Genomic DNA, 12,916 nt, shown 5'->3' with positions numbered 1-12,916 from the left:
GCTGTTTGAATCCTCTTGATAAATATGTGCTTTCTAAGTACAGAAAACGTTTAAAAATAGTAAAAAAAAAAAAAAAAAAGAAAGAAAAAGAAAGAAAGAAAGAAAGAAAGAAAAAAAAAAAAACCTTCTTCATCCATCTGGAATTTATTTTTGGGCGAGGTAAGAGGCAGAGCCTAATTTTACTTTTGCCACATGGATGCTTCATTTATCCCCGCACCAGTGACACTTGCAGACCGTCCCCATTGGTTTACCACAGCGAGAGCTCAGATGTCTGCAGCTTCCTTTCCAGGATTCGCAGTCTGTGCCGAGGCAGCCCTTGCCCTGTGTGCGGGCTCTGCCTGGTGCCAGCCCCCAGTGCCTCCTTTGTGGTCCCAGCCTTTGGGGCCCCAAAGCCCAGCTGTGCCCTTGGCACAGCCTGGCTGGTCAGAGGCTGGCATGGAGGTCTGAGGGGTGCTGACACATGCAGTCTGCCACCTCTGAGCCGAATCTTAGGCACTCCAGCTCCAACTGTCAGCCTGGCCCTCACTCAGCAAGCTCCAAATGGAGGAGCCAGTGTGTAGAAAAGGCCTAGGAAATGAGGGCTGGAAGGGGTGTGGAAGGGAGTGCTGGGCAGGCCCTGGAAGGATTACCCTGGCCCTGATTCAGAAGATTTGGGGGAGGAGGTGGCCCAGGCAGGTTTGAGCTGTGTTGTAGCATTAGGGCCAAGCCAGGAAAGGGATTATTAGAATCCCTACCCCCGCCAGCTCCTGGCAGACTAAGAGGCTGGATTTATTTCTCTGGGCTACAGAATGCCTGGCAATTAGGCCTCTGTCTGCCCTTGCTCCTGCTGGGGTGCACTCAGACTGGCTCATTAGGGAGGAGGATGAAATCAGGCGCGGCCTGGAGCTGCCTGTCTCTTCCCACCCATTCCTTGGGGAGACGTGCAGGGAGAGCGGAGGGGTCCTGGGAAGAGCCATCCAGAACCCTTCAGCGGGCCTGCCCAGCTCCCAGGGTGGGGGCTGCAGGCCCTGCTGATGCTCATGCATGCTCCCTAACTGATGTTCCAGGTCCCCAACAAGCCATCCCCTGGGTGTGCCAAGGCCAAGCCAGGTGCTGTCAGTGCCATTCGGAGAAGAGTTAAGTGGGACGTGGAGTTCCAAAGGCCAGCAACAGCCTGGCTTTATTGCAGCCACAAATCCTATGCTGCCTGTGCTGCCACAGGTGGCTCTGCGGCCATCTCACGGCCAGTGGAGGCTCACCTCCATCTTTCTTCTCATAGCAACCCTGCCAGGCCAGACCTGCACATTCAGAAGGGGAATAAAAGCCCAGAGGCTCCACCCTCTCCCCTGTGGTTCTCTTTTCCCAAAACACCTGAGAGAGCTGGTTAGGGAAGGCAGATTTCTCCACTAGGTTGGGACAATGGTCTCTTCTTGTGTAAGACCAGGGGCACATCCTTATCAGTTATCTCCTAGGGATCTCAGGGTACAGATTTGTATCTCCTCTTACCAAGAAAGCAAGCTGAGACCATAGGGTCTCGGCTTACTTGAGCTCTACAGCAGCCCTGGGAAGGCAGGGCTTAGTTCAGGCTGCAGCTTCCTTGGCCAGCAGCACCCAGTTGCATTTGGCTGAATCCAGTCTCACCCTGGAGCTTACCTCAAAGGTGGCTTTATCACCAAGCCTGGCCTAATTCATAAGAACATCCACTCTTCTCTGCCCTACATCCCACTCACAAGCTGGTAGGACAGGAAGTAAGGAGCTAGCTGGGAAATTCACATCTCCCCGCCCACCTGCAAACCCAATCCCAGCTCCAAGGGTAGCCAGGTAGGTCCCATAAGCTGAGTCAGCACCTCCCCTGCCAACCGCAGCCAGGGGCATCCATCTACACAACTATACATACACCTGCCTTCTCCAGATCACCACACCCAAGAGCTTATGAGGCCCTGTCTCCCCAGTGCAGTGGGTCTGATGGCAGACACCTTTCCTAACCAGCTTCCTCACCACTCAGCTACTCTATCACCCTTCCGATGGTGTGGCATACTCAGCAAACCTGGCCAGGGCGCCTCAAAACACTTCTGAGTCTGGTGGAGACAAAAACAATCCCAGCTGTCATGGCCAGCACAGGCCCAGAGTGCTGTGACAGCCAGGGGACAGGAAGGGTGGGATGGGCCAGGGAAGAACAAGAAAGGAGAGTGGCCCGTTTTGGGGTGGGGAGTCAGGGACCTGAGGTGACAGGCAGAGAGGAGAGAGAAGTACAGTCCAGGCAGGGGGAATAGTGGGTGCAAGGGCACTGCTGGGAAGGGGGCATTATCCTGGATGGGGAGAAGCTCCGTGCCGCTGGCGTGGAGGGGCAGAGGAGGGGAGACCCTGCGGCAGCGACTCCCATGTGATCCCATCATAGGAGGGAGGTATGTGGCAGTTTGCTGTCCGTTCCACCCACTCTGCTGTGTGCTTTTCCTGGACGCCACTCACTTCTGGGCACAGCAGGGGTTCCTGTCTCCAGGATGGCCTCCAGCTACCCAGGCTGTAATTCCCAGCCGACAGGTGTCAGCCTGGGAGACTTCTTCCTCTCATCTCCATCCCTAGCCAGTCCATTGATTACACCTTCTAGGTGTCTCTGCACCCCTCCCCTTGCCTACACTCTGGGTAACTCCCTGTCTTGAGGCCTCAGCCCCCTCATCTGGCTCTCTGGCCCCGCCCACTGCCAGGGCCCCCAGAGGACTCCACCGCGTTATCACTGCTCCCTGCAAGTTCAAGTCTGACAGGCTGAAGCCCAGCTTGCTCAGCACAGCACAGCACCAAGGCTCAGGCACCCTGGCCACAGCCATCCCTCTCCTCGGGCCTGGCCACCGGGGCTGAATTACTTCCAGTTCCCAAACACCAGCCAATCCCCCGACACACACACACACACACAGCTGCCCCTCCCTGCACACTTCCCACTCCCAGGAGACAGGCTCAGTCTTAACCGTAAGCCTCCTCTGGGTGATCACCCTGGATGGTCTGGGTGTATCATTCCTGTTTATACCCCACCAGCCTCGGAGCCCTTCAAGGGAGGGGAGAACCAGGTCTGAGACACCTGTGACCCCAGAGCCGGTACCAGGAGAGATTTATTGAGTGCATAAGTAACCAAGGCATCCTAGACAAGACCATTTGGCATGAAACAGAAGAAGGCACACAGTCTGGGGCTATGAACAGAAGCAGTGCAGGCTGTGCCTTCAGCCCCTCATGGGTTGAATAAATCACACTTCTTAGAGGGCCATCTGTAAGATGGAGAAGATCAATTAAGCTTGTAGCAGCCTTCAAAAGACAAATGCACCAAAGAAACAAAAGAAGCCCAGGAGCGCTGACCACCTTGGTCTGCTGCTTCAGTGCCTCTGGCTGGGAAGTTCCCCCAGGCATCTAACCTATATCCCTCTCTCCACGGAGAAGCTGCTTTGACACTGTGCTGCCTCCCGCAGACAGTCTTCAGGGGGCCCTGTGGGGACGGCCTGAGAACAGCCTTCTGTCCTACCAAGGCCTTAATTGGCAGTATTAGAGTAATGAGTCACAGACAACAACCGATTAATTATCTGCAGTTATAAAAAGCCGCTGGCTTCCTCCTCCTTGCTGTCAGTGAGCCGGCCTCCTGCTGTCGGCTCCCCAGGCCCTCAGCACAGGGGCAGGAGAAGAGGTCACCTCACCTCTGCTCCCTAGTTTCTGGTTTCCAGAGGGGTCAAGTGTGCCTCCTGGGGAGGGGCACGCCAAGGCCTGGAGGAGGCGGGAGTGTCAGTGGTCGGAAGAAGAGGGGCCTGGGGGAAAGGATACCTTCCAGGCTCTGCCCCTTCCTGGTTCCCTCGGGTCCACTTCGGCCCCCCAAGCTGGATCCCACCCAGGGCTCTGCCGAGGGACCCCAGCCTGGCATCCCAGCACGCCCAGGCTGTGCCCCGGTGCTTCTGCTCCTTCTCCAACAAATCGCTTCCCAAACTCCCTCCCTCCCTCCCTCCCTCCATCTTCACCACACACCCAGCTCTCCCAGCCTCCACCCTCCGCAGGCTCCAGCTCCATCAGAACTGCCCAAGCCTCACATGCAGGGGGCGGCTCTGAGCCCGGACCTCTCCATTCAGGAAGTGGCTACACATTAAACACAGCGCAGAGCAATCCCCGCACTCAGTGGGCACTCGGTTCACTTTCACCACTACCCCGCTGCCTCTCCCAGCCTGAGGATGGGAATGAACAGCCTTGCTCCTCGGCGCTACTCCACAGGGGCGGGTCAGGGAGGAAGGTGGCCATGAGGAGAGGCTCCTGGCCAAGGTGGCCTCTCCCTGCCATGACTCCCCAGCTCAGAGGGGCCTCTGTCTGCTCAGCAGGAGTCATGGCGCCCCCCTCTGTCACTCTGTCCTTGAGACATGGGCAGCAGCCGTTGCTGTTCCCTTCACTGTGCCGGGCCACACAGCCGCAACCCTCTCCTGTCCTGGCCCAGCTGTGGTGGGGGAGGGGAAAGAAGAGGAGAAAGGATGTGCAAGCAAGTGTGCGGAGGAGAGGAGAGGAGGAGAGGAGGGCGTGCTGAGGACGCGCATCCCCAGCTGTGAGCTGGGTTACCTGAGGTGAGCTCAGCCCCTCTGCAGAGGGAGTGCCATGCTCTCCTTCCCAGCCCACCTGGCTCTTGGCCCCCACTGCTCCTGCAGCCTTGGCCCCATACTGGGCACCCCAGCCCCTGGTAGCCTCAGTCTGTTCCCAGTCACGGCCCACACACTTCCTGCCACCCACGACATGCGCTTCCCTCCCTCAAGGGTCTGACCAGTGGCTTCAGGGCTTTCTACCTGGGTGCTCAGTCACCTTTCTCCTCCTCTACCTCAGTGGTCATCCCATCCGCATTTACCCCAAAAGCAGTTGCACCCACAATCTGTTCTCTGTCCCTCGTGACTGTGACCCTGCCCTAGTCACTACCTTCCCTGGCTTCTGTCTCCCCACGGCCTCCTGGGGTGAACAGCAGCATGTGTCAGCTCTGCACTGGCTCCCACGACACACAGATGCCAGTCACAGCCAGACTCCTGCCTGCTCAGACAGGAGGGCCAGGCCAAGCAGGCCTGCTCCCTGTCCCCAGCCCCTGGGCAGCAGCTGCAGCACGGAAGAGTGGCCCCAGGACTCTGAAGTCATTCATCCAGCCTTCTCTCACTCCAGAGATGGAGAAGCTGAGGCCCAGGCAGCTAGAATGATTCATCCTAACGGCCAGTCACAGCTGGCACTGTGCTGGTCACTTCACAGGGTGTGCTGTCACCCGGAGGCCATCCCACGCTGGGGCCAGGGTGGGGAGACCGGACTTCCGCTTTGGCTAAGTTTGCCCATGTTGCTGCCTCTGTGCTGGGAATGAGGACATGGCAAGGAATCAGCCTGGTGCCTACCCTGGTGTTCTCTGCCCCTCACCATTCAGGGGTCATGAGCCCCCGCCCCTGCCTCAGTCTAGGGCTCCACCCCTCACCAGCACAGGCAGAAGAGAGTGGTCAGGCAGACAAGCTACCCCGACATCTCAGCCCAGACAGCCCGGCCTACTTAGCCTCTGACCTCAGTCCTGCCCTCCCCCGGCCACTCCAGCAAGTTCGGGAGATGGTTGAATTAGGAGGCTAGCTTCTTTGTTCAGACAAGCAGGAGGGAGGAGGAAAGCTGTTCTCTAGGCAGCAAAGCTTTTAGATAAACACCACACAGGAATTGGGTTCCTTCAGAGAAGAAACTAGATCCACCAGCTGATCGTGCCCCAGGGAGGGCAGCGCAGCTCGGGCCTGGCTGGGGAGCCCAGCACTAACGGAGGCCTTCTTTATCCCGCTCACACCTGCTGCCAGCTCTGGCAGGCTGCTGGCTCAGATGACTGGGCCCTGCCGCCAGGCCATGGCCCTGCTGCCTCCCAGGCTCCGGGATGGCCAGGCCCCCTGTCTCACCCTCCTGCCACCACCTGCCCGCCCTTCCGGATGTGCCAGGTCTGGAAGCTGGGAGCTTCTGCTCACCTTGGGGTGACCCTTTCTTCCTGGAGAGCCCCAGAGCTCTGGAGCATCCCTGTCCCCATACTGTCAGAGAAGCATCAACAACCAGCCACATCCATGATGGGATGGGCTCCTCGCCTGCCCACCTGGCCAAGCAGATTGAGGAAATAGTATAGCCCCGCTTTGAAGAGGGAGAAACTGAAACCCAGAAGTCCCATTGGCCCATCCAGAGCCACCCAGCAGAGGGTCAGCTCACTTCCCATCGCCCTGGCCTGTGGGTTTGCTGGGGCCCACAGGATCCCTTGGACTCCACCCCTGGAAAGCTCACCGGTGTAGTATCATCATGGGAGCGCTGGTAGCGCTTCCAGCGGCAGCCGTAGATGCCTGTGAGGCAAGAGAGGCACAGCTGTGGCTCATAGTACTGCAGGGGCTGGTGTCTCACCATGCTCGTCCCACAGCCCTGGTGCCTGGCTCTCAAGCGCCCATGGAGGCCCCCAGCTGGTCCTGTGGGAGGAAGCAGAGAGCTGTAAGGCAGGGGAAGGGCAAGGAGTCCAACCCAGCACTGCCCATGCTATTGTAGCCTAAGTCCACATGCGTCATGATCTGTTCAAAGCCCTGGAGTGATCCTGTCTGGAGCCAGGGCCACCCTTGCAGGTCCCCAAGGCCTGTCCTGGGCCGTCGGCACATGGCCCCATCCTCCCTACTCTTTCCCTTCCAACTGCACTGACCTCTTCCGTATTGCTTGCACTTGCCTAGCATGCGGCTGTTTCCTCTGCCTGGGATGCTCTTCCCTTAGAAACCTGCATGACTCCCTCTTTCCCTTCCTCTTTTCAGGTCTTTGCTCAAATGCCTTTTTCCAAGGACTCTTTCTCCAAAATCTTGTATGAAACTGGGGCCCCTTCTCACATTCTCTAAGTTCCCTCTCATATTATTTTCTCAGTCATGTTTTTAACCATATTTACTTTCCGTTTGTTTCTTGTCCGCCTACCCCATTATGTTTTATGAAGGCAAAGATTTTTGTCTATTTGATTCTCTGCTGTCTCCCTGTAACTGGAGCAGTGCCTGGAAATAGTAGACTTTAAAATAAATCTTGTAAAACATATTATCATAAAAGCTGGCATGCACCGAGCACTGAAAATACAGCAGGCATTGGGCAAATGCTTATGTTCACTGTCCTATCTCACGGTCTCAACCACCTGATATGGCAGGTGTGGTGTCCCAAACCCATTTGACAGTTGAACAAACTGAGGCTCAGAGAACAAAGGGGGATGCCTGGCCTGCTGTCACACAGCCATGGGCAGTGTAACTGGACATCTGCTCCAGGGCCTGAGGTGTTCAGTCTCTAGGCCTGAAAGCCCTACCTGGTAGGGCCATGGGAGGCTGGGGGAGCAGTGGGAGGTGTTTAAGGGTCGAACTGCTGCTGTCCCAGCCCTGCCTGGCACCCTGAAGACCAGCCAGGTGACTTGGCTCCTGTGACCTGGTAGAATAGGCTTAGTGGACTTGCACTCTGAATGTCAGGCACCTTCTTCTGTCCACCAGCTATGAGGCAGTTATTATGAAGATGATTCCATGTCATAGATAAGTTCAAGCCCTGGTCTGTGGGACTCCAGGACTCAAAGCCAGGCCCGTGGAAAGAGGACAGATCTGGTGGCTTCCCAGGACAGTAAGGGGGTGGTGAGGACCGTTCCAAGTGCTTTTCCTGCATTAACATTACCAAAAAACAACCTCAGGAAGGAAACATTATCAATGTTATTTTTATTAAGATATAACTCACATGCCATAAAGTTCACCCTTTTAGAATGTACAACTCTTTTTAATATATTCAATTTTTAGTACATTCACCAAATCATATACCATTACCACTACTTAATTCCAAAATATCTCCATCAGCCCAACAAAACTCCCATGCCCATTAGCAGTCATACCTCTGTTCAGCCCAGACTACCCTTAGAGGCTCTAGCAACCGCTAAGCCACTTTCTATCTCTACAGATGGGCCTAGTCTAGCAATTTCATATAAATGGAATCGTGTAATATGTGGCCTTTTGTGTACTGCTTCTTTTGCTTAGCATTATGTTTTCAAAGATCATCCAGGTTGTACATGTGTCAGTACTTAATTCCTTTTATGGCCAAATAGTATTCAATTGTAAGGCTATCCCACATTTTGTTTATCCTCTCATCAGCTGATGGACGTTATGGGTTGTTACCACTTTTTGGTTGTTATGAATAACACTACTACGAATGTGTTTTTGTGTAGACATATCTTTTCATTTCTCCTGGGTACATTCTTGTGTTTGTTTGGGTTTTTTTGTTGTTTTTGGTTTTTTTTTTTCTGGTACCGGGAATCGAACTCATGACCTTGCGCTTGCCAGGCAGGTGCTGTGCCGCTGAGCTGAATCCCCAGCCTCTCCTGGGTACATTCTTTGTGGTCGATTTGTTGGGTCATATGGTAACTCTTATATTTGACATTTTGAGGAAGTGCCAAACTATTTTCCAAAGTGGCGATACCATTTTACATTCCCAAAGTATTTTCCTTTCCACCTTCATTGGACAGACGAAAAATACGAAGCCCAAGTTGGGCAGAGCAGAACAAGACTGCAGTCCCAGCACTGAGGGAGGCTGAGGCAAGAAGGGCTGACGGTTGGGTCCTACTTGGGAAACTTAGTGACCTTGTCTCAAAGTAAAAAATAAAATTGTTACAGTTGTAGTGCAGTGGTAGAGTGCTCCTGGGTTTGATCCTTAGGACCAAACACACACACACACACACACACACACACACACACACACACACTCACAAGCTGAAGCACAGAAAGATTTAGCCAGTTACCGAAGGTTACACAGCAGAGCCAGAATTCTCCCCAGAGGCCTTGCTGTAACACAGGGGTTGGGAAACTGTAACACATAGGCTCACCAAATCCGACCTACAGCCTGTATTTTGCATAGCTTGAAAGCTAAAGATGGTTTTTACATTTTTAAACAGCTGAGAGACAAAATCAAAACAAGAATACCTGTGCCACAGGGAAATTATATGAAAGTCAAATTTCAATGTCCATAAATAATGCTTTATTGGACACAGCCGCAGTCAGTCATTTACGCCTTGTTTGCTTTAGCTGGAACTGCAGAGTTGAGTGGTTGCCACAGAGACCATATGGCACACAAAGCCCCAAGTACTCACTGTCTGGCCCTTTGGAGGAGATGCTAGCTGGCGCCGGCAGCCAGCGGGCTCCAGTGCTCCTGAGCTGGGGTTGTGATGGACACAGGAAGGGGAGCCTGAGGACACCTCTGTGGTATTGGGAGGTGGAGGACCTCCTTCCTGACGGCGATGTTAAGCTGAGGCCTGTGAGCTGAGTTCTTGAGGTGCGATGCTCTAAACCATACCATATGGACTGGCTGGGCTCTAGGCCTGCCTCACTACTCCTACCTCTGGGACTCACCCGGGGCATCTGCCTAGCTCCCATTCCCTCCCTCAATAACCCCACCAAATGCCAACCAGCCACAGATTATAGCCCCCAAGGCCGGGGAAAGGTTCCTTAGGGGCTTGCTGAGAATACAGAATGACCAGGAGCCCGTTAATTGCTGGGAACTGTCTGGTGCAGTCTGCCCCAGTGTCTCCCCAGGGAGGCACATACACAGCACAGTCGTACAGTTGCTGGGAGGCCTCCAGCCAGACCAAGCCCAGGGCCCAGGACAGTGTCAAGTGGGGATACTGTTGCACTCAGCTTAGCTCCCACAGGGGAGGCATGGCATGGGGGGTGTGGGGGCACTCAGCTTTCTAAATTCCACAAAAGTAAGGGAGCGTTGCATGGCCATGTATTATTCCTATGTTCTCAGCCTTCCAGAGAGGGCAGAAGGCCAGAGCCCATAGCCAGGCAGCCAGATCTCACTCAGCACCCCCATGATTGGAGTTTCTACTGTCCCATCAGCCACCGCACCTGCCCCAACACCCCCAGGCAGAAAGGAGGAACCTGGACTCATCTTGCCCTGGCCACTGAGTTGCTTTGTGGCAGGGGCCACTCTGGGCTCTTCCGTGGGCCTCAGTCTCAGAGTCTTTCAAAGGAAGTAACAACTTTGCTGCAGTGTGTCTGGAACAGCATGCAGTACATCACCGCAAGGACCCAAGCTATAGGTTCTGGGAGTGGAAACCCACAGCCAGGCTACCCTACCTTCATGTTCCCCTCTCAGGACTCCCCGACCCTGGCACCGATCTCCCTGTGTCCTCTGCCGCCCCTCCTCGGTCATCTCATCATGCCCACCAGGAATGGAAATTCCACTTCAGTCTGGAAAGAGGGAAGAGGAACTGTGGGGTCACCCGTCAGCCAGGACTGACTGATCCTGGCTCTGGACCCTCCTTTCCCCCAGGTGAATGCTCATCCTGGCCCTAACTCTTGGAGGCTCCCCTGGGAGGCAAACCTCTTTCTGTTCTCCCAGGGAGAGCACTCACCCACTCCCACTGCTTCAGTTACCAGAAGCTGCCGGGGCTGGGGATTTAGTTCAGCGGCAAAGTGCCTGCCTGGCAAGCGCAAGGTCGTGAGTTCGGTTCCCGGTGCCGGAGAAAAACCAAAAAAAAAAAAAAAAACAAAACAAAACAGAAGCTGCCAAGGCCACGGTCTCTGCCTCTGCTGGAGACAGCTAGCGGCTCCTGTCTGTCTCCAGGGGGGGTCAGCCAGGCTGGACAGGCCCAGCTCCACCACACTGACCTCCTCACCAGCCTACCCTGCTTCTTTTTTTTTTTTCCTTCCGGTACTGGGGATCAAACTCTTGACCTTGCGCTTGCCAGGCAGGCACTGTACCGCTGAGCTAAATCCCCAGCTCCTGAGCTAAACCCCCAGCCCCATAACCTGCTTCTAATACTCCTCCAGGGCCTCTTACAGCTTTGCCCTCAGCCAATCCATAATCCACGCTCTCCCTGGCCTCCTGCAGTGGGCCCCTCCCCTCTACCACACACTCTTTCCTGTTGCTGAAATGAACATCCCTTCCCTCTTCTCCCCTCCCTTCTCTTCCTTCTTTCTCTCACTTTGTGCCCCACCCCCACCTGGACTGAGAATTGAACCCAGGATCTTCCTCCTGAGCTATATTGCCATCTCCCCCATGTAAAAAATAATCCAGATACAGGGTCTACCTAAGTTGCTAAATTTATCAAGCTGGCTACATTTATGAACCTGTGATCCTCCTGCCTCACCCTCCCAGAGTACTGGGATTATAGGCATGTGCTACCATGCCTGGCGTGGAGTAAATTTTTTACCAGCCACATGACCAAGATTGGCCCCTACTATTCCTCCTATCTGGCCTTTTCAGAGCTTGCTATCCCTTGTCTGGCTACGTCCTCCTGATACCCCCCATACCCTCCCCTCTGCCCCAGGTTGGCTGCAGTCTTCCCAGCCTCCCACAGCCCTGTATGTGCCCCTCCTCACACAGGAACACTATGTGTGCCCTGCTGACATCCCTGTCTCCTTCCTGGGACAGCCTGATTATCACCATATCCACAGGGCCAGCACAAGGTAGCACGAGTAGGTAGTACTAGGGGGCTGCTGGATATGCTTAAGAGGGAGGACCCAGGAGTTCTGTGAACAGCTGTGTGGCTCAGACCCTGGGCAGCTGACACTCAGAAATGACTCTGTACACCCACTCTAGGCAATTTCCACCCCTCCCCTTCCTGCCTCACTAATGGCATTACTACTTAACATCAATCGATTTCTCCAAGCCACCCCTCAGCGTCGCTGATACCAGAGAAGTTCCTGAGAAATCCCTGCCAAGAACTCCTGCTGGCTCTGAGACAAAGGAAAGCCCATCCCAGCTCAAAGTCCTGTTTTCAGTCTGAATTCTTAGCTCCCCCTGAACTTACACAGCCTCCTGTTGGCAGGGGAAAGGCCTTGTGTGTGTGGGGGGGGCGTGCCAGAGAACAGTAAAGGCAGGGATGGTGGGGAAGGTGCTCCCATCTGTGGTTCTCAGCCATTCACACCTCATGGAATGTACCTGCCCTATACCCCTCCCTTCTGTGACCACCAGGCTGCCGGGCCCTCACTACCCGACTTTCTTTCCTGGGTGTGGAAAGAGTTTCAGCGCAGGTATGAGGGGCTGGGTTTCTGTCTGGTCTTCCTCACCTGTCTTGCTATGTGACCTTAGGCCACTAACCCTAAGCCTTACTTTACTCATCAAAAAAATGGGCTGAATGGTAAAAGTGCTCAAGCCTGGGTTAGGATGTAGCTCAGTAGTAGCGTGTTTGCCTAGCATGCTAGAGGCCCTGCACTCAATACCCAGCACTGCAAAAACAAAAACAAAACAAAACAAAAACCAGAAAGTGCTCAAGCCTGCAATAACAGCAATAGAAATTAATACCTGCTGCAACATGAATGAATCTTGCAAACATTATAGCAAATGAAGGAAGCCAGTTATAAAAGACTATACATTAAATGACTCTATTTATAAGAAACATCCAGAATAGGCAAATATAGCCAGAAAGTAAATAGTGAATGCCAGGGATGGGAGAGTTAGGGAGGAAGTGGAGGTGACTTAGTAGATGTGGATCTTCTTCTTGGAGTTATAAAAATGTTCTGGAATTACCTTGTGGTGACACTTGTACAATTCGGTGAATATACTGAAAACCACTGAATTGTACAACTTAATTTTTTTACTCACTTTGAAATTTTTTTCAATTTTCACTTTTTATTAGTACAGTTTGCAGTGCATGACGACGGCATTCCTTGTGGGGAGTTGGTACCTGTGCACGGCACATGGTAATTTTTGTCATCCTCTCCTCCCCCTTCTCCCTCCATCTCTTGGACTCCTTCCTATTTGCAAAAGATCTACCTCTCTATTTCCTATCTATCTTTTATTTTGCTCTTTATATTTTGGATTTCTCATATAAGAGAAACCGTGAGCTATTTAAGCCTCTACGTCTGAATTATTTCACTTAACATTAACCATAGTGCATCCATTCTCCTATACATGACTCAACTTTATCCTTCTTTATGGCACAGTAGTACTCCAT

The 12,916-nt window shown here is 53.6% G+C and overlaps 1 protein-coding gene across 1 annotated transcript in view; it reads right to left on the bottom strand.

Annotated features, from left to right (window-relative positions):
• The window catches only part of Gdpd5 (glycerophosphodiester phosphodiesterase domain containing 5), a gene marked incomplete in the record, with an annotated part of 93,332 nt that overhangs the window by 32,957 nt on the left and 47,459 nt on the right, over positions 1-12,916 (bottom strand). The window contains 1 exon segment of the mRNA XM_005379889.2: positions 6,259-6,434. Within this exon segment, the coding sequence (XP_005379946.1) occupies positions 6,259-6,375 (117 nt within the window).

Source organism: Chinchilla lanigera, unplaced genomic scaffold (genome assembly GCF_000276665.1).
Source record: "Chinchilla lanigera isolate Chin_1 unplaced genomic scaffold, ChiLan1.0 scaffold00013, whole genome shotgun sequence".
NCBI classification, from domain to species: domain Eukaryota; kingdom Metazoa; phylum Chordata; class Mammalia; order Rodentia; family Chinchillidae; genus Chinchilla; species Chinchilla lanigera.
The sequence above is the reverse complement of the archived record's forward strand: the minus strand, read 5'-3'. Positions and strand labels throughout refer to the sequence as shown.